Source organism: Teleopsis dalmanni, chromosome 1 (assembly GCF_002237135.1).
Source record: "Teleopsis dalmanni isolate 2A chromosome 1, ASM223713v2, whole genome shotgun sequence".
Classification (NCBI taxonomy): Eukaryota; Metazoa; Arthropoda; class Insecta; order Diptera; family Diopsidae; genus Teleopsis; species Teleopsis dalmanni.
Window position 1 is genome coordinate 52215363 of NC_051846.1, and position 24662 is coordinate 52240024.

The window sequence follows — 24662 nt, forward strand, 5'->3', positions numbered from 1 at the left end:
TCTAGGTTTAATCTGCCATTGAAATCATTAAAATCATTAGTCCACAACAGTTTATATATGCAACATTACTTTCTACCTCCTCCTTTTGAGCGAACTGATGACCCACCGTAAACTGAAAATATTGTAATGATGTTTTTCATTAAGGTTATAGGTACTTCGTTTTTAATTGACCTACAAAGAGACTAAAAACCGGTCAATTATAATTTTTTAAAACTTTCCATATATATATCTATTTTTTCTAATATATCTTTAAACAAGAAGTAAGAAGTAAACAGCTTTATTTTCCTAGGTTATCAGTAAACAAATTTTAATGTTTAAATCAAAAGTATGTAATCATGATGGCTAATTTTTGAAATTGAAAGAAAGTTTTTCATTAGTACATAACTTTTCTTCTGGTATGTATATGATTGAATGCCTTTGAATATTATATATTGTTCCCATATATATTACTGCATTTATTTCTCACACCAGGTGATTGTTATAGAATAATGAAAAGCATTTAAAATATTTATAATTTTTTTTTTAAATTATTATTATAAAAAGTATATTAATTTCTTTTCCTATTCTAATTTCAGGTGCATTTTGCTAATAGCAGCCCTACCAGAGTGCCACAAATGTTAGATTTTAGGGACCAACACACACCTCAGGAACGTAAGTTATTCATAACAGTTTTTGAATAAAAATTTAGTTTCGTAATAGAAATCAAATTAAAAAATTAATTTTAAATAACTAAAAAAAAACATGTATAATTGTAATTTTTATTAGAATATAATTAATTCAAATTATATAACCTATTTTATATAGACGATTTACTACGTGTTTCTCCAACTGATACACTTGCATTCTCCACAACTAATGGCAATGAAAGTGTATTGGACCTTACAAGTTTAACCAATGTTCCGATCACATATAAGGTAAATTTATATAAATATTTTTAAAACTAAGAAATATAAACCATATACTATGACTTATATTTCAGATTCAAACAACATCTCCAGAGAAGTTTCGTGTACGACCACGATGTGGTGTTTTGAATCAAGGTGAATCGGTCACTGTTAATATCTTATTAAAACCAGATCAGACACTAGCCGATGGTGGTTTGAAAAAAGAAAAAGATAAATTTCTTGTTATGGTACATCCAGTGCCTTCAAACATCGATCAATCGGAACCAATGACAACATTTTGGAAGCAAGTGCCTCCTAACAGTCCAAACATAGAGGAGCATCGTTTAACTTGTGTATACAAAGGTTCAACAGATATCGCACAATATGCTAATAATGAAAAGTCAAAATCGAACGTTGATCAAATCGGCAAAGATATTGTTAATATTAGTGATGTAAGTAATGACACTTCTCTGTATAAAGTTGAACATTTTAAATCATTTAATGCATCTTTAACATATATCGACTTTTACTGGTGATATTAAACTATTTGAATAAAAATAAAGTTTTGGGATATTTAATAAATACGGCACACCTTGAATAGCTTCACTTCAGTTTGTGACAATAGATATAGTTTGTAATATAAAATAACAGCATTGTAGGCTACAAACGGAACCAAATAATGCGAACATAGTAGAACTACGGTTACAACTGACCTTCACCGAATATTCAGTTTATCAAATGTAAATGAAAATATTTATCATTACGGATTATATTAAGTGAGATCAAAATTGGAGCTTTCGAACAAATATTCTCCTTTTACTCCAACTCAAAAAAAAATAAATGGTCAGAAACAATATGAATAGAAATCTAGCATAAACTCCTTCCAAGTAAAAAAGAAATTTTGTCATCCCAGATGGACCTTACTTATTCAGATGGATACAAGGAAATTTACTTTTATAATTTCAATATGCGTCACCAGAGTTCATTTGTATTGTCTTAATAGATTTTTATGAAACAATTTTATATATTAAATATTTAAAATATTTCTTTACGTTTCAAATAATTAGTAATGTAGTTCCCATTTCATTACTTCTAGCTATCAGCACATGCCAAGAAGATGGAGAAGCAACTTAAATACACACAAATCTTACAATGCATCACGTTGCTATTCATACTCTTCCTTGCCACAGTTGTGGTGTATTTAATGAAGATGCAATTACAATTTAATCCACAGGCACACATAGATGCGGCACTAAAAGCTGAGATGAATAAGTTTACGTGTTTGCCTGGCCAAACATTATAATATCTAATGTCGAAGTGCAATTTGACCGAGCAACAACTTCTGGAAACTGCCAAATGCTGTAGATCGCACTTAGATCTAACCATAAACCAATTAAAAAATTTTGAATTCGATACTGGAGATAATGAATTTGAGGTTGATTGCGGAAAGCTCTTCAGCAAAGAAACTGGTGGTGTTGCAGGAGGTGGGTTTTTGCTTGGTCTAATTGCGTTCGCACGTAAATTCGCACGATTCATCTTATCATTTTCGATGCTGATTTGCATTATAACTCTAACATTTTATTTTTATTCCGTAACGAGAACAAATGAAACTGCAATCGCACCCTACATACACAAAACACAGGAACATTGGCCAATTAATTAATGAAATAGTAGTAAATAAGACTTGTAAATAAATGTATGTTTCTTTTTAATTTAATATTTTAATTAACTTATTGTTTTAACTATATGTATTTTAAATTTTATAATTACAAATATAAATATATAGAAAACAAAACTTTTTATTAAAATGATTTTATATAGAATCAGTGGTTTTATATATATGTAGCATATATAATACATGTAATATAAATAGTATATACCAATAATTATTTATATTATTCATATAATTAATATATGTGAGTCTGTTAATATATAATGTGTACTCTGATAGTATATATCATATATGTTATGATAATATATTTATTACTAGTTCTATTTAATTATATAATTATTGTTTAAAATTTATTAAAAATTAAAACAAATTACAATGAAAATATAATATTAATAAATATAGCATAAGCAAATATAATTAATTTAATTATTGGAACAAAAATTAATTTTTCTTTTAATTTTTTATATAGACTCAAAATTTAACTTATACACATGTATTATGTATCTAAACAATATGTTTATAAACATTTATTTATGTGTATTTAAAAAAAATTGAAAAATCCGAACATACATATATGTAATAAATGCCACTATGTATCAAACACAAAGGTATAAAATCTGTGGAATATTGAGAAAAATAATTACATAAATTGGAAAATGCATTCAAATTTACATACCTAGAACATGACAAAAATTATTTTTAAAAGGACAAAAGGTATGTCTTAAGAATACCGTAAAGATTTTTTTTTTATACAATGGATATAATTCAAATAAAAAATAAAAATCAATATGAAAACCTAATTCAAAATCTTTGTATTATGTTTTTGGTTAAAACATAGTTGGTTGTTGTTGTAACCCGCCGGGACCTATAAGCAGATAACATGAAAGGATACACAAGACGATTAAACGAGTAGGGAAGTGAGTGGGTAGAGGTTAGGGGAGATGAAGGGGGAGGAAGGATAAAAGGTTTATATTGAACATTATACCGGATAAACATATTTGGTCAAAATAAATAGTATTTCATTTCTTATTAGTAAATGTTGCAAATAAGGTAACATATTTTACAATAAATATTGAAACTATTGATGTGTTAAAACTACTAAAAGTTTTTGTCATTAAAATATTGTAAAGAAACTAAAACTGATTGTGAAATTATTATATTTTACCATTATCAGTGAATATCGCAAGTGAAATATATGTATAATACCATACAATTGAATATGTTTCAATATTAAGTTGTAAAAAAGCACTGAGAGAACCCCACATCGATGAATCGATGAACTCGTTTTCAAGAGTTTTATTCCATATTTTCACTGCACTTAGCAAACACTTTTTTATATTGCATGCTCGTTGGAAAATTTTTGAAATAAATGGGAATTCAAAGAGCGGAAAGTGGAAGCTAGAAAGGGACAATATTTAAAGTATGTAATATGTACTTTAAAAAAATCATAAATCATTAATGCCACTACAGTGTGATAGGTCAACAGATGAGTGATGTCATAAGCGATATTGCGGCCTATTACCATATACATATGGTGTAGTTACAAGTAACTATACTGTTTCTTAAGTTGTCCCAGTACAGTTCTTAATGCGAAATAAATTCTGTTTGTATCCCTATTAATTTAATCCAAATTATCTTAAACACCTTGTTATTTTATAAACATTGTCTTGAAGAAAGCACATAGTCTCGATATGGAATTCTGGTTTCGAAGAGAGATACCAATGTGAAAAAGGAGGAAAAAGGTCTTGACTGATTCATTAATCCAATTTTGATATCTAGTTATTTGGCTCGCTAGAAAAAGTTGGTTGGATAGTAGTTGATTATGCTCTTTGAAAAAAGCATTCTAGAAACCGCATGAAAATGAAAATATACGACGGTAGCAGGTTGAAATATACAATGCAGAATTATGAGATATTTGAATACGTAGCGTGCAGCATAAATTGCAATAGGTCGCTCAGTTGCTTTGTATATGCCAATTAGGTTTGCTTGGATGTATGATGGACGATGTCATACTGTACTAATATAAACACAGTACTGAATATAATTTCTATATATATATCCAGTTACTACAATTTTTAGCAGTAGTATCGTCGTGGGCGAAATTAGAAGATGCACCCTATGTATTATCGAGACCCATATAAAAAACACTATGGCTGCCACTCTGCTGATTGAATGTTGAAAAAAGTATAACATTAATCACAGCGACGCCGTTCTTTATTACGCAGTGCTTAAAAGAATCTTTTGTATGCCGCAAAAAATTAATAAATCTTATAGTTTTAGTGCGATTGACAGTAAAAGGGCTATTGTTTAATATTCTATTGTGTAAATAGACTAATAGAAATAGAAAATAGTTAACTATTAAATAGAACTATTGTTTAAATTGGATTTGGCGTACCTTTATTTAATCAATCTGAGCCGATTAGGCCCTCATCAACCACCTTTAATAAGTCATCTGGTTTGAATAAATTTTATTAAGTCAAGATTGATCATTTCTTCTAATTCTAAAAAGTAAAAATTTCTTTAGGTGTTAACCGTTAGTATGAACAATTATTTTTATTATTATTATTCCCATACTCCATTAGGAGCGTAAGGAGTCTACAAGAGTTTTCCACTGGTTTCTATTTTGTGACATTGCTCTTAACTCGTTAAATGATTTGCCCGTCTCTTGCTGAACTGTCCTTCTCCAGGTCATTTCTGGTCTGCCTCTTCGCTTAGTCCCCTGGGAGTTCCGAGTAAATGTAGCATGCGCGATATCTTCATAAGGCTTACGGAGTGTATGTCCAATCCAATCATACTTTTGCTCGCGCTTTTCGAATACGACTATTAATGTCTTTTTTCGCACCTCCATCTACCGATAGAATACTCCATAAGTAAGTAAAGCTCTCGGTGTCTGTGAGAAAACAATACAATGTCATTCGCATACTCTAGATCTCCCAACCTATACCTAGTCCTATACCTATACCTAGTCTATATACCTATACCTAGCGCTGGCCAGATCGCCCCTCTTTTGAAGACGGCATACAGAACTGTAATGAACTCGATGCACTGTTCAATGATAACACGCATGCTATTTATATTCTTGACAAAGGACCGGTTCGTTCGAAAGCCTCCTTGATTTTGCGAAGTTGTTCATTTATTAGTTGAATAACATAATGCGTTTCAAAATTATTTTGTTGAAAATTTTGCTTAATGTGGAAAGTAATGAAATCCCTTTCCAGTTGTTACAATCGGCAAGGTTATCCTTTTTAGATACTAGACTCTCAATGCTTCATTCCAGTCGGATGGTATCTCTTCTGAGTGCCAAATGTTCTTAAAAAACGGGAATAAGATTTCGGTGGATTATGTAATGTCAGCCTTCGAACATTCAGCTGGTATATTATCGGTACCTGCAAACTTTCCGATTTTTAACGTATGTATTGCTTCTGAAATTTCTTCTTTACTAGGTGGTTCAGTGCTAATATTACGTAACAGTCTTCTCATTCCGCCGATTCGAGGCAATTCTCGATTGTTTGCAAGAACATTGAATGTTTTTTCAAAGTGGTCCCGCCAAATTTTTAATTGATTGTCATCCTTTGTTTTAACGTTTTCCTCCTGGTTTCATAACGGCACATTTCTTATGGAACTATCATTTGTAAGTTTTCTGGTTATTTGGAATAGGATTTTCAAGTCCTTCTTCTGTGCAACGTTTTCAGCGTCTTGCGCTAGAATTTTAAAGAATTCTCTCTTATCTTTCCTTGCACGTCGTTTAATTTGTTTAGTCAGATTATCGATGTCTCTCTGAAGCTCCAAACCGCTTCTTGTATTGGACTAGCTTAAGAGTTTTGCCTTTTTCTTCTTTCTGGCTTCTACTAATTGCCAAAACGCAACACTTAACCATTCTTTACTTGTTTCTATTGCATTGCCAAGCACTTCAGTAGCTGCTTCTAAAATGACATTTATTTCCAAATTTTCAACATCAGACGTCTGGCTATCTCTACATCTATTTTCGTATTTGGTTCGCATTGACTGCACAAAGTCTAATCTAACATTGTTGTCTTTCATTTTATTAATTTGGAACTTTTTTCTGTTTGAGTTATTGTTACGCATAACACAAGTTGTTTTAAATCTGAATTCTGCTAATACCAGGAAGTGGTCACTGTCTATTTCCGCGCTTCTTTTATTTCTGACGTCAAGTAGTGTTCTTGCCTAACGTTAGCTGACACAAATATGGTCCAATTGTTTTGTGCACTGCTTTGTGTATAAACATCGAGCTTCCTATTACCAAACCATGTTTCGAGCACATTTCTAACAGGAGGTCACCATTTTCATTTCTTTCTCCAACGCCGTGTTTTCCAATCACATGTTCTAAACCGGAATCAGTGTTACCCTTTCTTGCGTTGAAGTTTCCTATTAGAATTATAATGTCGTTGTAGTTGACATACGAACTGCTCTTCAACTTCTGTTTCACTCTCTTCTGTGGGAGCATAACATTGGATAATTGTTATTTTACGCAATTTAGTGTTTAGACGTGCTGTTATTATTCGTTCTGATATTGCGTGCCAATTTAATAGAGCATTTTTAATTTTTTGGTTCAGATATTAGAATTAGGCATCCCTGTGTATATAATTAAATCTTCACTTGCAGTATGTTTTCCATCTCATTCGAAATATTCGTTCCATCTCATTTCACTGATGTCCAAAACATCAACGCGTAGCCTTTTGCACTCAGATGTCATTTGTGCTAATTTTCCTGCTTGAAATAGAGTTCTAACATTCCACTGAGCAAGTCGAGTCATTGTACGTAAGCCATTGTTCGTCATCAAAATATTCAGTCAGTTTGTTTCTCAACCTTTAACTCTCAAAGTTTGGTAACAGGGCTGCTGTTATATCAGTATTATTTGCTAGCATGTGGCCTCCAAACCTGTCACGTTTCGCTGTGTGGTTATAGTCATTTCCTACTATACCAAGATGTCAGCATAGTTGTACCGCCAAGTACTCGGTTGCCAAAGCTTGTTCAGTGAAAACAGATGTACCGCGGGAAGGTAGAAGTTGACATCTGATATATTCCAGACCCCATACCCCATTAATGTTCAATAATTTTGTCTGTATCCTCATACTAACAACTCCTAAAGAAATACAAAACTTCAACTTCTAGTACATTTTTAATATCAATATATAACATAGCAACATAAGCCCCAATTGTTAAATAAGTTCTATTTTAAATAACTTTAATATTTTTATAATTAAGAGTAAGAAAAATCGAAATTTTAGTTTACTCCTTATTAGAATTTTTCCGATACGTAATGCCTTTTTCAAAATTTTGCAGTAAACTTAAATTTTAAATTATATTTAAAATTAAGTTTTCAGTTTGTTCCATATGTTTTATATTAATTCCCTCTGACCCTCTATTTTTTATTATAACAAATTTGAATATGTTAAGACTTTCTCAGAAAGATTTTTTACTATTTCCCAGAATAGATGAGGGTCAGAGTGTGTTAGACCTACAGAGCTTGACTAATGTTCCCATCACATTTAAAGTAAATATTTATATATAATTTTAGAAATGTTAAATATAAAATATATTGCAGTTGAAAACAACATCACCGGAAAAGTTCAGTGTCAAACCAATTGCAGGTATTTTGAAAAAAGGCGAATCGGTCAAAGTCACTATCAATCTCAAGCCGGGCCATACAATAGCAGAAAGTCATGGAAAGGATAAATTTCTTGTTTTAGTTATGCCAGTTCCAGTAGGCGTTCATCAAAAGGAACCTTTAAAAATATGGAAAGAAAATCTACCTCACAATTCTTACATTGAAGAGACTCGTTTAGTTTGTGCCTATAAAACTAATAGCGAAGTAAGAAGAGACGAACGACAAATTCCTTGGTTCAAGGAAGAAACTAACATGAGTGGAGACCGTTCAAATCGTAATGCACAAAAAGAACCTCAAATAGAACACGAAAATAAAAAAGAACCGTTAGTAGAGCAAAACTTACAAACAGAGCCTGCTAAACTGTATGAAACACATTCAAATAAAGAGCTGTTACCTATGCCTGTCAGTAACTTTAATTTTCAAACAGAGCCTGTAACACAATTTCAACCGTACAAAAATGAAGAACCCTTAAATAAGCCTATCACTGATGAATATTTACAAACAGTGCCTCTTATGTCGTTTAATCCACATGTAACTAACGAACAGTTTAAAAAATCCAAAAGTGATGAAAAAGTACAACTAAAACCTTTTGTGCCAGAAGAATCGAAAATAAATATAGGTCCGATAGCGAGTCCTAGTGATCAAATTACAACTCAAGACCTATTAGGGCCTTCCGCTGAAGTAAGTATTGATATAATTAGAATTAAATGTAATTTAATGTAGTAATGCATAATTTATTACAAATTTCATACAAATCGTTAAATTAGTTTGAATATATCTTTTTTTTTTTATAGACTTTCTTAAATGATTTTATAGTAGTCCTTTATTTTTAACAGTACTCAAAAATAACTCACAAGTACAATTATCATTGTTATAGATAAAAAAATTTGTTTGTTTTTAGAAATGGAATAAAATATTATCCGTTAATTTTACTTAAAAACGGTTTTTAGTAAAGGCAATTGGTTTAAACAATTTTTTCCACAACGCATAAAAACCACCAGCTCATTTGTATATACTAATATAACACTAGATGACCTGTGTCGTTTTTGTCAGTGTAATCAAATTTAAAATGTAACAACTTTAAATCTGGGTATATATAGAAATATGTTATATTGAGATATAGCTTACATAGTTCAAAAACTTGTTAAAATCTGTTAAATGAAACAGAGATCAATGATGATGTTCAAAGTATATTCATGCTCTTCCCACACTGATAAACAGACACCTATATGACTTGATATCTTATCGTCTTTGAAGTATATATGACATAATTAGATAATACCATCTTATTTAGATGATGATTTTAGTGACTCATTATCAATTTCGCTAAGTTGAGGTAAGATACTTCTTTATAGTCAAAAATATGGATTAGTTTGCTGATAATGAATAGGTTATGAACCCTGAAAATATGTAAATCTACTTTTTATTCAAGAAATATTCAATATATTTTTATAAGAATTTAAAAGGCTTTTATATACGAATGACATATATCTAAATCAGACATGGAGTAATATTCGCATTACTTTTTTGTTCCTGTAACAAATTTTTGTGTTGCCACCGATTTACTCAGTAACTCATAAATCGATTAAATTTACTTGACTTTGATTTATACTAGGGAATTTTTGTACCTAGTTTTTGCATTTGCATTGTATTTGCTACTTGTTCTATTGTGTATTTTATAATTATTTACAATCAATTATATTGAAATATGTTTATTAAACAGTGGAAAAGAACAAACTGTACCTCTAACTTATCATAAATGTATACATTATGCACACACAGTGAATATGTAATTGAAAATAAAAATTATAAACATAAGAATAATTAAAAAAAATAAATAACATAAAAATTATAATAATTAGAAAGAGGAAAAAATTATTTAAAATAGCATTATATGAAATATCTTTATTTATATAAAGATATAAAACATACTTTGTATTTTAATATATTTTTAAATATATATATCAGCTCCCATTTCTCTCTACTACTACATATTTCAAATATATATATTTTTGTTTTTTTCCTTTTGATAAAATTAGCTGTTAAATACAAAATCATTTAAAAAAATTAATTAGCTATTTTTAAAAATTAAAAGGATTCGAATAGCAAAGAAAAGACAAGAACAAAACTTTAGTTAGTTTATTGAAATTTACCTGACCATACAACGCTGTTTCAAATATTGCCAAGCACTCACCATCAGTGATCTTAGGAAATATTCGAATTTCTTTTCAATTAGTTTATAGTCCATACATAATTTTTTTGGGCTTAATTTGTTTGGACTTAAAAAATTATTACTTGACATTCGAACGTTTATGCATTTTTATTTTTAGGTATTTTCTCCTGGTACTCCAATGTCTACTGCTAAAAAGGATACTGATCGTAAGTGCTTAATAATAAAATTATTATATGAGAAAATATAAATAAAATATATAAATGTATGTAATTAATATTAAAAAAAAAAACAAAGAACACCACTTGAACTTATGACTCCCTAATTTTTTTTATTTTTTGTGTAGTTGGTCTTATGAGTATTTCTCCAAACGATGTTCTGATATTCCCAAGAGGTGAAAAAAGTTTAACTGTTTTAAAACTTACAAGTTTAACACACTCTACTCTTACTTTTATGGTAAATTTTTTGTTTATTTTTTGTTTATTTATTTGCTTATTTTTTATTTTGTTTTATTTTATTTATATGAGCAACTAATATATGTACTTTATAGATAAAGACAACATCAGCAGAAAAGTTCTTTGTTAAACCCTATGTTGGTTTGTTGGGTCCATTCGAAACAGTAAGTGTTACTATTAAAATTAAACCAGAACAATATCTTGATGAAGGTACTACAAATCAAAAATTTCTTGTTATGGCGATGAAAATCCCTCCAGATATTGATGCATCACATATTTTGCTAAATATCTGGAAATTAGTTACTCCGAGGAGTCCTTATGTTGATAAACATCGTTTAACTTGTGCTTATTCAGCCCCACTGGATTTATCAACAAAAAGTGATCATAATTTAATAAGTCCAAGTGAAAAAGCTATATTAAAACCAACAATAAATCCAATTGCAATATTACCAAATCCTAATACTCAAAAAATTAAAGATTCAAATTATACAGTGTATGTAAATGATAATAAACAAAACACTCCAAAAAAACCGGAGATGGTGGAAAATACTAAAACAGTTGTTAAACCAGATTATCCCATTGAACATCATGAACATGATTATCCTTATGGTGATGAAGAGGTAAGCTATCGTTGTATATATTTCAATGACATTAATACCAATCTTTCAAACTTAAAAAAAATGAATTCAAAAACGTCCCTCATTCGTTTTGGAAACCATTTTCAATATCGTTCTCACATGAGCCACAAGCCATGTATGTGTGCTTGTTTATCAATCACAGAATTATTAATAATCAACTTATATGAATTACTATTGATGACTAATATATCAAAATAATCCAAAATTTATCATATATAAAGACCCGTCATTACCATATATAGCTAATGGATAAACAATAAAAATTATCTGATTTTGGATAAATAATAAAAATTACTTGATTATCCATCAATATTTTATAAACGATAAATGAATTCATCGTTTAGATGAACAATGTGTTGGTTTTTATCAGGAATTTCACTTTTTTTAGGAAGTACTCACATCCTTCCAATAAAAATCCGCAGGAGAATATATTTTAATTTTAAAATTTTTGCATAAAACAATAGAATTTTAGTATTTTACAATAATATCTAGATATATGTATTAACTTTACTCTAGCGAAACTTATCTCCACTCACGGGCTGCATCATGCGTGTTTCATGTGTGTTTGTAGTCTATTAGGGAAGTAGTTATGAATATAGTAGACCACTGGCAATGGCAACGTTTTATAATATGTACGATTGGCCCCGATAAAGAATCGACACCACTGACAATAAGTGTCAGCTTTTCAGTGTTTTTATTTTATTATTTTATAGTTTTTATTGCCTGTATTATTGACAGATTATATATATACTACTCCACAATTATTTCTCCACTCTGAAAAGTCTGGGTAGTTCCCAAACAAAACGCATATGTGGAAACTGATAAACGACTGGAGTTATAATTTTTTAAATATCTATAGACATTGTTGCCTCTCATACCAAGAAACGCGAACGTACGGAGACTGATATATATCAATATATATATATATTGAGTTTTGGATATAAAAAAATATAAATCAGGTTTTTAAAACGTAAAATCATACTACACGTTTATATGACTCATACTACTACTACACGTTAATATGACAGCTAAAATTACAATCAGATCTATTGTGTAAATCCAGTATTAGCAAAGTATGTTTTATAACGATAATCCCAATGACAACCCCAGATTTTATGTTATCTCTATATAAAATTAAAGAAATCATGCTCTATGAATGATAGGTGATACTAAGTGTGAGTGAATATTATTGATTTCTAGGCTCTAATCTTTGAAAAACCGACGAATGTGCTCTTCGGTGTCCTCTCTTGAGATAAATTACTCGGAAATTATATATAGCTATAAAAAACCTGTATAAGTAGTAAAAATAAATAATATAATATCGTTTTATAATGATATTACTTCACATAGAGTACACAGAGCCTCGTCATCATGAACAAAATAATTATATTTTATATATAATTAATTAATTAATTATATTTATATATATATATATACATACATATTTGTATTTATATAATTATGTGTCAGTTATTTAAATTAATATTATATTTTTGACATTAGGATTTAATTACTTTCTATTTCTAATTTTAGGATATGAGACAAAGTCGTATTTTAGGAGCACAACTAAAAATCACACAAGTTCTGCAAATCGTCACTTTGTTATTGTTATTTATACTCTCCATAGGGTTTGTATATTTATTGAAAAAACAATACGACTTTGAACACAGAATACCAACCGTTCCTGCAGTGAATCCTACAAAGATACATTATACTAACAGTCCTAATAATTTGAAGATGGGATCAATGAAGTATACGAATTTTGGTAAAAATGCCGGTAACCAATGTTACCGACGTCGGTAACATTACTATAAATAATACACAAAAAATTATTCGTAATTTTAAAGGTAACTTTCACTTTCGTATACTAATTAAATCACTTGCAAATATCCACATATATAACGAAAATTATTTTGCAATAAATAATGTTGAATAATATGGCTTTGCCGGAAAAACACAGTCTTTTTAATCAGATAATCACATAATAGTTTAAATGTGTTTATACTAAGACTTCGTATTAAACATGTTTAAGAGCACCTATTTTGAGAGCTTGTATGAAAATATGTTCCAGAACATGTTTTTCTATAAATATCAAAGATTTGCATTACAATTAGATTACCACATGTAGCTAATTTCCGCAACCATGAATAGCTCTTTTGCTTCTTTTTTGACATAAACATCCGCCTTTTCCTACTCCAACACCCTGACGCGTTTTAGATCCATCTGTATACCATTTTTGCAAGTTATCATGTAACCATGTTTGGTTAGCATTCCACACCTTCCTTGATGGGAAGAGGACACTGTATCTCTTGATGATATTAAATACTATATGTAGTGTTTTCCACCCTGGTAGGGATGGCCCCTAACATACAGGTACACATATATCATAAAATCGATTCGTCTTGTCATGCTGATCATAATCAAGATCTATTTTGACAAACTTAATTTAGTTCTTACTCACGTTAATCACATCAAGTTTATATCAAGTTTTTCTATAGTCAAAAATCTATGGATCTATCTGTAAGCAAAGTTTCAATATTTTCCAATATTTAACTACAGTGTATAAGTGATCAATATATTCTTTAATGCGAGATATTGTAATAGGGTTGCTAGTCTGTTCCTAAATTTTTCAAAAAATCCAAAACGGTTAACTGCAGGTTCAGAAATGCAAAACTCAATACAACCTTTCTAAAGTATATAATAGGAAAAAATGTTATTTAGGCTTCTATACAATATAAAAACTTCAAATATTTAAATAAAAGAAGAAGTAAAAATTACAGGCTACAAAAGAAATGAACAATAAAATAGGGAAGCAAATCAAATACATTTATTGATCTAAACAAATATAAAGACGAGAGCTTTCTTGGTATGTGGTTCAAGTTTGTTACAACCTAGTCGTAAAAATACAAGGATTATCATCGATAAAAAAACAGTGAAGCCTTATTTGATAATATTAAGCACAAGGTTACCGATAATTATAACCATAGCAAACGATATTTCACAGCAATTAGTACCTATTGCTATATAAGTACTGGTATCACTAAACATCATTACCAAGACTAATGAATCTCTTCCGTATACGGAATGCTGATGCAACGGTAATTAATTATATTGAGGCTAGTTGAGTCAGTGCATTTGAGTATTTTTATTCTCTTCTAAATGCGAGGTTTCTCCATAACCCCTCTCTACGCCTTGACTGGATTATTGTTTAACACTTTATCAGACTAAGCAATAACTGCAGTTCTCTATAAAAGTAAGAATATATTGCTTTTACTATATTTACCACTTAAGCCTATCTGAAGATCTGTAAGAAAGCAAAAAAAAATCTTCAAATAAAAGTAGCCGAAATGTGTGTTGAAAGGCGCTAATTGTTGATTAATACTTTTCAGAATAACTAAAAATTGCCATTAAAATTATTAGATATCGATTAATTATTTTCATAATTTTTACATATTTATTTTCCATAAATTTTGAAAATTACTGATATTGGGTAACGTAAGTATTAAATGTCATATTCTACTTTGAAAAAAAAATGATGTACATTTAAAATTTTAAAACAGCATTTTTTGTTTATAACGTATGAAATATTCGGTTATATTATATATATTTTATAAAACATTCATCAAAATTCACAATAAAAAAGACTTCAAAATTGATAACAGTTTTGTTTCTCCATCTGATTCATTTTAAATGAAATATGTTGCGAGTTTTGCCAAGTGAAATACTCACTTTTAGACAAAGTGATAATTTCGAAAGTTACCTAAATCTTTCGAATTTGTCATCGGCTCCAGTAACTTATAAGGTAAACAATTACACTTGACTAATATAAAAATATAGAATTTACAAACATAACATTAAATTTAGATTCAAACAACATCACCAGAGAAATTCCGCGTCAAACCACGTTGTGGTCTTTTACAGACAGGTGAATCGGTTTCTATCAATATTGCGCTAAAACCAGGTGAAAAAATAGCCGATGGCATCGGAAGAGATAAATTTTTAGTTATGGCGAGCCCAATTCTCTTCAACATCGATCCAGCTCGACCAATGACAGAATTTTGGAAACAAATGCCTCCTAACTCCGATATCAAGGAATATCGTTTGAGTTGTGCATATGAGAGCACAGCAGTACCTATACCATATAGGAAAGGAACAAAATCTGATTACAGTGTGAATCAAAGTGATTACATTTATCTGAACGATACAAACAAGGTAAGTACCAAATAACTCGCAACGTAGATGATATCATATACTATGATCATATAAAATAAAATAAAAATATATTATGAATTTGAATATTAAATATTTTTTTTCATAAATTTCTAGATTCTAGATATATAGTAGAAATAAAAATTTAATGCATGTCAGGTACTTTTAGTTTATTATTACTGATTATTACTTATAACAAAAATTGCTGTAGTATCTTAATTAGTGGCTCGAGTACTGGAAGAATAGACTTTACATCTAGATTATATTATATCATTCAATATAGATGTTATAGTACATGATTCTCTAAACATAGTAATACTTGATAAGTCTTTGCTTGAACTGTGCTATGACTACACTAGGCCCACAACAAATCATATGAGTCGCGGTACATAGCATTTCACTCTAAATTCCAAATTTATGAAATGAAATTCTAGATTCCAAACGCTACAATGTCTTGATTGCAAATGTTATAAAAGGTTATATAAGCCTATTTGTTCTGGAACAACCCAAGTGCATATACGAGTATGTACTCGTATATTATAAAAGCAATTAAGCTCACCCATATTTGCGCACCGCACAGTATGCCAAAACACAAATTAGCCGGTAAGAATTCTATATTTTCTGAACCAGTAGAGATATTGAAATTAAATGAAATGAAATAGCGTTTCTTTTGAATCTAATTTGAGCCCAATCGGCTTATCGGAACTCCTCCAAATTTAGGCTCAAAAATGGTCCATTTTCACATTAATAAATTAGATTCAAAAGAAAGGCCATCTCAAAAACAAAGTTTCAAGAAAATTTCGTTTTAATATTTCCAATAGTTCAGAAAATATAAAATTTGGATCGGCTAATTTCTGTTTGGCATACTATGCGTCGAGAGATAACAAATAAACCTTTTAAATAAATCGCGTTAAATTTACATGATTTCTTTTATCAATAATAATAAGTCAACCAGTTGCTAAAAGATATCTCTAACCCTATCCATATCATACATGTAAATTTTGTAAATCGAAAAAAAAACATGTTCATCATCATTCGCTTAGTTATTCCCATATAGGTATATTCACGATTTTAAAAATTAAGCGTTTCTCGCACTTGGGAAATATATACGTGGTAATGCACACTCCCCCTCTTTATAATTCAAGTTTAATTCAGGTTACAAATATCATATAAATCTAAATATATCTAACTAAAACTCCTTTATTTTATATTTTGTTTGTAGAATGTATATAGCTTGGAGAGACAATTAAATTACACCCAAATTCTACAAATTGTTATAATAATATTATTAATCCTTCTATCCGCATGCTTTGGATTTTTAATGAAGAAACAATTAGATTTTGATCCACAAGGCCAAATTGCTGCAATTATGAAGGCCGAATTGCAAGAGTTTTCCTGTCCACTCAAGAAAAAAATTTAAATCTTATAACATTGTTTGGTGTGATCTAATAAAATTGTTTTAGAATAACTCCAGAAGTGCCATAAATCATTAATAAACATATGTATGGAATTGAAGCGGTTATACGTTGAGAACAGCTAACAAAACTATTTGATCTTAAGTGGCTTGGGGGATTAATATTGACTAAAAACACGTACAACAAAAATTAATACTGCAATTTAGCAGATAAAAAGTGATAGACTACAAATTAAGTTTTAAATTTAGTAATAAAATTAGTTAAATCATATTGAAAACGTGGACCCACTTAAGTTCTCAATATAGATCATGGAATATTCTATATTTATAACATGAGAGACTCCATGTTTTTAATATGGTTTAATTAATTTTCACAATTAAAACAACAAAAATAAAACAATTGATAACAAAAATCAAATACGTCTTTTATTTATATATAAAAACATATATTTCCTAAATTATATATACGTTACACAGAGATGATATCGTGACTTTGTAGCTATCAATACCATTTGTGATGAACTCTATTTAATATTATTTCACTGTTATCAGTGATCAGTTTTCTTTTTGTAAATAAAAAATAAATTACATATATAGAAGATTTCAATAACAAAATCTTAAGCATTGGTTATATACTATGCTATATACAAACGGTTCTAAACAAGATACTACCACTGTAGGTAGAAAACCCTACTCCATGAATGCTATACGTTATCTAGAGTGTGCACTCGTTACAAAGGAGAAAGTTGTTGTGTGATCAGATAGCTTGTCTATAATACAGCCCCTAATATTATCACACAATAATTCTAAGGGCAGTTACTTTTTAATATATTCAATCTTTTACTTTTTTGTCTATTCAGTTTCAAAAATATAGAGGCATTTACTAATTCAACCACCCTTTGAAAAAATTAAAAATTTAATTATGTGTTGCATTCATTACAGTAATTTATATTAATAAGATCTTTTAAAGATATTCCATAATTTTCTTATAATAATATGGGTATTCAGAAATATCTAGGTAACTTGTTTACTCGATAATCGGTAATATTTTTTTAAGAGATGTAAGCTATTAACAAAATTAATAACAAAAATAGTTATAAAATACATATAAACCTTATATCCCTCAATGTATAATGGGATAGCCAGGCGGCCAATAAGTCAATAAGCTTAGTAGTACTCTGATCAAAGGCTGCTCAGAACAACTTAGCGATTTAATAAAATCAATACTGTTTTGAGAGTATAGTTAATATGAATTAACCAGATTCGTGCAATTACCTTTTTTAGATACAAACAGAGTGGCAACCTAAAAATTGTTATTGAAAAATTTTGACGTTCAAAAGAACAATTGGTACTGGACGAATCAAGGTACATATATAGAAATTACTTAATCGTTGAAATCAAGGTATTTACACTTTCCCAAGGAAAGATATATCTAAGGCCATGGTTTGTATTGTAATTGAAATAATTTGAAAAAATATTTTTAGATCAACAATTTGTGTGCACTTTATAAGAGTGTCGCCTTATTGTTAATTTAATTGATTTAAATAATTTTGTTAAAATAATGTTAAAATAGAACATAACTGCATAAAGTTATAAACTTAAATTCTATTGCTACAAAGGTACATAAGGTACATAATGTATCAATTTAACATTATGTACCTTATAAATGAGGATGTGAAGAACTTGTACATAACAAGTATATAATAACGAAATGTATTAAGTAAACTATACGTTATACACCACACAAATTTTTTATTTAAGTAATAGGCTATTAAAGCACCCCGACCTAAAAGATCTATTGTGCGCCTAAAGGCCAACTAGGAAAATTTTAGACTATTTATAAATCTTGTAATTTTTGTGGGCTTAATTTTACCTATTTGACTTATGACTAAGATCCCGGTTCCAAGGTAATCGAGTCTACGTCTTGCCACCGCTGGGCAGTTGCATAGAACATGTTCTGATGTTTCCTTCTCCTCATGACAGAGTCGACAGGAGTGACTTTCTACCACACCTATAATCTTCATGTGGTAATTAAGTCTACAGTGTCCTGCAAGAAGTTCAGTGTGCATTTTAATATCGTTTCTGCTAAGGCCAAGGATAGTATCAACTTTGATGTGATCAGGATTAATGAATCTTTTTGCCTGTCGCATGCCTGTTTGGACTCTCCAGTGTTCAAGTAGATGTTGTTTCTCTCGTTCACATAATAAGCTATTTGTGAAGCTATTTGTTACCCCGCAGAAGGGCTCTGGACCAATGAAAGGAGTACATGCACCCTTCTTTGCTAGGGAGTATGCTATTTTATTGCCCTCATGCCTTTCATGTCCCGGTACCCACATGAAAGTAACATAGTTCCTCAACGCTAGGGTGTTGAAAAGTTGAGAGCATTCCCAGACCAACTTTGATTAAAATAAGGATTTTGCTAAAGATTTTAGAGCTGCTTGGCTATCTGACAGGATGCATATTTTAGTACCTCGGGTGCCTCTTCGTATGCATTCTCTTGCACATAGTTCTAAGGCATGGACCTCGGTCTGAAAAATGGAAGCAGTTTTTCCCACAGCGATTGCTTTGCGGAATTTCGGTCCTATAATCAGTATACCATAATTGAGAGACCTGTTTTAAGTTAATTTCATTGTTTCTTCAGGTTGATCGGTCATTAATGACAACTTCAAATTCCCTGGAGGAAGCTAATTTTCTATTCATCTTGTCAAAGACCTTAAGGCACGGAGAGTTCCAGACTTCATCTAGAATCTTTGCGTGTCCTGTCAGGTTGCCCTCTTTAAGATTACATAGATAAGGAAGCCTTAGTGCGGCACTGGTCGCAGTCCTTTTAACTGTCAACCATACAAAAACCATATACGCTATCATATTAAAAACGTGGACTCACTTATATTCTTTATATTTATCTTGAAATATTTTATAATTATAACATAATTGACTTATGGTTTATTTGGTGAGCACACTGTCAGACTAGGAATACTCTTTATTGAGCACTATAAAAGTAGCGGTGGGACAAAGAAGAAGAAATAATCCAATATATGTTCGGTTATTGCGTATCTCTGTCTAGAAGCAGAGAAAGTTTCTTACGCAGTTATACTTTGAGCTTTAGCTCATTCCGTGGTGATTATTTGGATTTCGAAATGATTCATTAGTCAAAATAGTAAAGATACCGTTTTAGCAATGTTGACACAATGGACCTGTACTTTAGTCAACTAGATGGGCTGCAACAACAACGTAACCTAACTTTACCTTTTATACACACTGGTAGATCAAATAATTTGTGCAAAATTGTTTAAAATAAAAATAAGATGTTTAATAAAATATTTTATAAAATTAATTAAATTTAATTTTTAATTTGTATTATATTTTTAATTTCTTACCATAAATACGCAACCTATAGCCACTATATATAAATAAATATATATAAATGAATATATATAAATATATATATATATTTATAAATTTTATGTAATCATGACTTTCTGTTTACCATGAGCCTAAAGAATATCATTTTATAATAGAATTATCTATTTAACACAGATGTATACACTTTAAATGTCAAGTTAATATAATAGTATTAAGCTTACTAAATAAAAATTCAGATCCAATGAATGAAATTTATTGTACGAATTTGGAACTCAATATTCTTCGTTTTTCAAAATTGGTTAAAAAAAAAATTTTGAAAAATGTCCTCTATTAAACAATTTCAATAAGTCTGCTGTGTGAAATTAACTCCTTAACATGGGTAAAAACCTAGTTGTCAGTCCTAATGATGTACTTAAATTCATAAGATCTTCAGAAACTCCAAGTACATTAAAGCTTCAAAATACCAGTAATGACCCGATTACATTTAAAGTAAATTTGTTTCAGCATTTTTATTTATAATATATAAAAGTATTAATTGTTTAATTTTAATTATAGATTCAAACCACATCACCACAGAAGTTTCGTGTTCGACCACGTTTTGGTGTTTTGAAACGAGGCGAGTCGACAACAATCAATATTTTACTGAAAAAGGATGAAAACCTCAAAGATGGCTCCGTAAAAGATAAATTTCTTGTTAGAGCATTAAAAATCCCACCAAATGTTGATCAATGTGGATCTATGATAACTTTTTGGAAGCAAATTCCTGCTAACTGTTCAAGTGTTGAGGAACATCAAGTCATATGTGAATACGATGATTCCAGTAGTAGATCAAATAAAGCATTGAATAAACAACCATCGAAACCAGGTTTAAATAAACAGAGATCAAAGCTTGGAAAAGGACTTACTAAATCTATCAGTTTTATTAAAGTAAGTCTCAAATCAATTGAAATACACGATACAATCATTATATTAAAAATATATTGATTTGAATATTTTTCTATAACCTTATTAGAAAGTTTTATTTAAAGACATACTTTCTATTGTTCACTTTATTTTCTGACTTATATATCCACAACAATAAAAAATTTGATTAAGGACTTATCTTTCTTCATATGAAAGTCCACACCTATGAGTAACTGACACCAAACCAATTTTTCAATGCATATACCATATATATATATTTGTTGCTCACAATTCCAAGAAAATCTCTCCACCACTTGCGTCATAATAATATTGTACATCCAAGTTTTGAGTATAGATATTGTATGTAAAAAATACCTCAGAATGTAACTCTTAAATAAATTACTAATTACTAACCCCAGAAAGCTTACGCGTTAAGGCAATTCCTTTCAAGATTGAATCATTTTAAGAACTTTGTGTTAATTGGAATTTTTTTAGATAACAGATTATGAATATATGGCTATAAATGAACCAGACGGCGACAATATAAATCAAGCAATTGCTGGTATGACTGGAAGTCGTTCAGGTAAAATTAGTAGTAACCAAAAATCTTGATATAAAATTAAAAGCGCTAACTATATTTTTGATAATTGTTCAGGTCAAAGTCCTGGAAATAATTTAAGGGGTGGTGACAGTTATTTGAGTAAAGGTCAAAGCTCTGGAAATGTGAAACAAAATAAGATGGAAAGACAATTATGGCGCACACAAGTTACACAATATATCACGATATTCTTGCTATTTATACTTGCTGTAGGCTTTGGATATTTAGTGAGAAAGCAAATTGAATTCGATCCCAAAGCACAAATCGAAGAAGCATTAAGAGCCGAAGAAGCATTAAGAGGTGAAGATAATTATAAATGTCGAAAATGTTAACGACTTCTACTATTTGATTCTTATGGTAATACTTTATATTCATTATTAAGATAAATTAGTGTGAAAAACTGTTTTAGGTATATAAAGTTATCGTTTAATTATTGTAAAAAAAATTAAATAAATAAAATACGCATTAATCCATATAATAAAAATAATTCATTTATAAGCTAATGTTTTAATGTATTTTTTATGTGTCTATCGGCAATAATTTCAGAAGACTACATAATCGTAGTGACAGTAAAAAAACGTTAATGACGATTTATTGAAAAAACAAGAAATGTTGCATATTAATTAGCCTACTTAATTTTATTTATATCATTTATAAAGGAAACCCCTGTGTAACATAGTGATTGAGCTCCAGGCAGCTCAAGCACAATTTAGGTAAGGTTAGGGAGTCCATTTAGGCCTATAGGCACATTGTGCTACCGTATTTTTAAAAACCTAGAACCTTTGGCAAAGCTTATGAAGTACAATCTGTTAAGTGCTCTACAATATAATATTAAAGTAAACAAATAAAAAACAGCTAAAGTTACAAACAAAAAAATTCATTAAATACTTTTGTAGAATATATATGTGTTATGTAGTAGTTTCGGTTAGAACAGGTCTCTGCGTAAGTCCACTGCTACTTCATTAATTACTATTACCACTACCTGATAAACAATACAGCAGTCAGAAATAGAGACAGATAATTCCAAATCTAAATCGTTCGAGAAGACCCGAAAGCCGATTCTTTCATCATTCTTTTGACGCTATCTGTGTCGAAGGTAAGTTTTCTTTTTGGTGGCATGAATATTTTCTACTCACTTCTCAAGTTTTGAGATTCATGTTTTGAAACGCCTCTAATAATGTTGGAATCCTACCAAATTCAATACAAGTAGGTGAAGGAACAACTCCAGTGACTTCTCGGACTAGTTCTTAACGCACAGGCAATGCAAATAAGATTTGTTTTTGAACGTTAATCAGACTTCAAATAAATGAATTTCTAAATGGATAGTTATTATACTATTATACCATATAACTTACTCCAACTACCGAAATATAGAATCATTGTATAATTTATGGAATTAGGTTTCAACAATCGCAATCAATATTAAGGTTCCAGCTGACTCTCCTGTCTAATTACTCAAAAAAAGAATTAATTTAGTTTTTCCGAAGTAAATTTATTGGCGCCTCATTCTATCCAACTTTAAAGATTTGCCATTTCCTCTTCTTATATTGCCAAATCTTAAGCGTATGCAATGACCTGGAAACCCTCCTTACTATGGCCAGAAATATATTATTTATTACTAAAGTCAATAGTACCTAGGAAGAAGAGAACACTTCATTGTGGAATATTTCTGCAATACTGTTTGTTTAAGGTGCAATTTACAAACTTGCAAATCCCTACAAGATGTTATGAGCGTTCACATCTCAAGAAACAATATTTTTTAGACAGCTCTTACTCTTCTTACGAACATAAAAAACTCGTGCGGTGAATAATCTTTGTCATAAGTGTAGTACTTCAACTTAACACATGCACCATAAAGTAATTTTTTTTAATATACCATGAGACTTACCTCTATAATCAATTTTACACCCTTCATCCTCATGTAGCTCTTGGATGAGAACTACATGAAAGCTGCTCAAAAATCTTATGGATATAAATTTAGAATGGTAAAGGTTTATCTAGAACAATAAGAATACATCTGTGTAGCTTCTACCATTGACACTTATTATCCTTCTTTCCACTAGTGTTATCAGTAAGAACATCTTCTTCACTATACAGCTATCCTACGTAAGTTAACTGCACTGATTTAGTAAAAACCGCTGTGCAAAACATGTTTGTCACTTTCTATTTCTGCTAGATATGCGGCTGCATTCAGTAAACCAAGAAATTCAACATTAAGAATCAGCATTTCTTTCTACTGGACCGCTCTTCAATTCTTAGATTTGCCAGTTCTGATGCTAACCATACGAATTATTAGTCTGCTAAGAATATCCTCATTGTTTGCTACTTTATTTGACCAAAAGATCTTACTGATCTGAGGTATACCATACGCCCAAGGTATTGAATTGAGTTGGGTGCTATGCTGCCTCCTGTACGTTAGTTCATGAAGCAGGTTTCTCTTTTTGTACTAAGTTTAAATTTGGTTTCATTATGTGGGGTCTATGTACCCTTTTCAATTTTAATTTTATTGTGAGATACTACTATCCCTTACTACTGGTACAGCGCCGCCTTAACACTTTTAGAGCTTTCTTTTTTGAGAATCATGGCGAGCTTCAGTACCTCCTTTTGAATAGCATCATAAGCATTGCCAAAGGTTCTAGATGATTTTAACCCTTAGGTTTTAAATACTACGTTAGCACAATGGGCCTATAGACCTAAATGAATCCCCTTTGGGATCGCTGCTATTAC

At 30.1% G+C, this 24662-nt stretch overlaps 4 protein-coding genes across 5 annotated transcripts in view; all 4 read left to right on the forward strand.

The window, feature by feature from the left end:
* LOC119668310 (motile sperm domain-containing protein 2-like) overlaps nt 1–2203 on the forward strand; it is a 105914-nt gene extending 103711 nt beyond the window's left edge. The window contains exons 4-7 of one of the 2 annotated variants that reach the window (XM_038077773.1): nt 576–651; nt 805–914; nt 980–1336; nt 1960–2044. In XM_038077773.1, the coding sequence (XP_037933701.1) occupies nt 576–651; nt 805–914; nt 980–1336; nt 1960–1980 (564 nt within the window). In that variant the 3' untranslated portion in view covers nt 1981–2044. Of the gene's footprint in view, nt 1–575; nt 652–804; nt 915–979; nt 1337–1959 lie in introns of both variants that reach the window. The other variant, XM_038077772.1, reaches the window with a different exon arrangement.
* A 5590-nt stretch (nt 2204–7793) lies between these two features.
* LOC119668308 lies at nt 7794–13396 on the forward strand. The gene is made up of 6 exons (XM_038077771.1): nt 7794–8071; nt 8123–8866; nt 10516–10564; nt 10702–10811; nt 10906–11430; nt 12982–13396. Exons 1-6 carry the CDS (start codon nt 7967–7969, stop codon nt 13249–13251), a joined length of 1803 nt encoding a protein of 600 aa, XP_037933699.1. The 5' UTR covers nt 7794–7966; the 3' UTR covers nt 13252–13396.
* Nucleotides 13397–15035: 1639 nt separating this feature from the next.
* LOC119668311 (motile sperm domain-containing protein 2-like) lies at nt 15036–17460 on the forward strand. The gene is made up of 3 exons (XM_038077775.1): nt 15036–15250; nt 15313–15660; nt 16880–17460. The coding sequence occupies exons 1-3, from the start codon at nt 15146–15148 to the stop codon at nt 17075–17077; spliced, it is 651 nt and encodes a 216-aa protein (XP_037933703.1). The 5' UTR covers nt 15036–15145; the 3' UTR covers nt 17078–17460.
* Nucleotides 17461–20680: 3220 nt separating this feature from the next.
* On the forward strand, nt 20681–22394 carry LOC119668312 (vesicle-associated membrane protein-associated protein A-like). The gene is made up of 4 exons (XM_038077777.1): nt 20681–20923; nt 20990–21361; nt 21833–21920; nt 21993–22394. Exons 1-4 carry the CDS (start codon nt 20810–20812, stop codon nt 22265–22267), a joined length of 849 nt encoding a protein of 282 aa, XP_037933705.1. The 5' UTR covers nt 20681–20809; the 3' UTR covers nt 22268–22394.
* The last annotated feature ends 2268 nt before the right edge of the window (nt 22395–24662 follow it).

What these genes read in the sequence shown, in the direction of transcription:
- LOC119668308 (XM_038077771.1), top strand. Translation starts at nt 7,967, where the DNA reads ATGTTAAGACTTTCTCAGAAAGATTTTTTACTATTTCCCAGAATAGAT. An exon ending in TGCTAAAAAGGATACTGATC is followed by an intron (nt 10,565 to 10,701) that starts GTAAGTGCTTAA and finishes TTTTTTGTGTAG; the next exon opens with TTGGTCTTATGAGTATTTCT. An exon ending in ATCCTTATGGTGATGAAGAG is followed by an intron (nt 11,431 to 12,981) that starts GTAAGCTATCGT and finishes TTCTAATTTTAG; the next exon opens with GATATGAGACAAAGTCGTAT.
- LOC119668312 (XM_038077777.1), top strand. Translation starts at nt 20,810, where the DNA reads ATGGGTAAAAACCTAGTTGTCAGTCCTAATGATGTACTTAAATTCATA. An exon ending in AATCTATCAGTTTTATTAAA is followed by an intron (nt 21,362 to 21,832) that starts GTAAGTCTCAAA and finishes GAATTTTTTTAG; the next exon opens with ATAACAGATTATGAATATAT. An exon ending in TATGACTGGAAGTCGTTCAG is followed by an intron (nt 21,921 to 21,992) that starts GTAAAATTAGTA and finishes ATAATTGTTCAG; the next exon opens with GTCAAAGTCCTGGAAATAAT.
- LOC119668311 (XM_038077775.1), top strand. Translation starts at nt 15,146, where the DNA reads ATGTTGCGAGTTTTGCCAAGTGAAATACTCACTTTTAGACAAAGTGAT. An exon ending in CGGCTCCAGTAACTTATAAG is followed by an intron (nt 15,251 to 15,312) that starts GTAAACAATTAC and finishes CATTAAATTTAG; the next exon opens with ATTCAAACAACATCACCAGA. An exon ending in ATCTGAACGATACAAACAAG is followed by an intron (nt 15,661 to 16,879) that starts GTAAGTACCAAA and finishes TTTTGTTTGTAG; the next exon opens with AATGTATATAGCTTGGAGAG.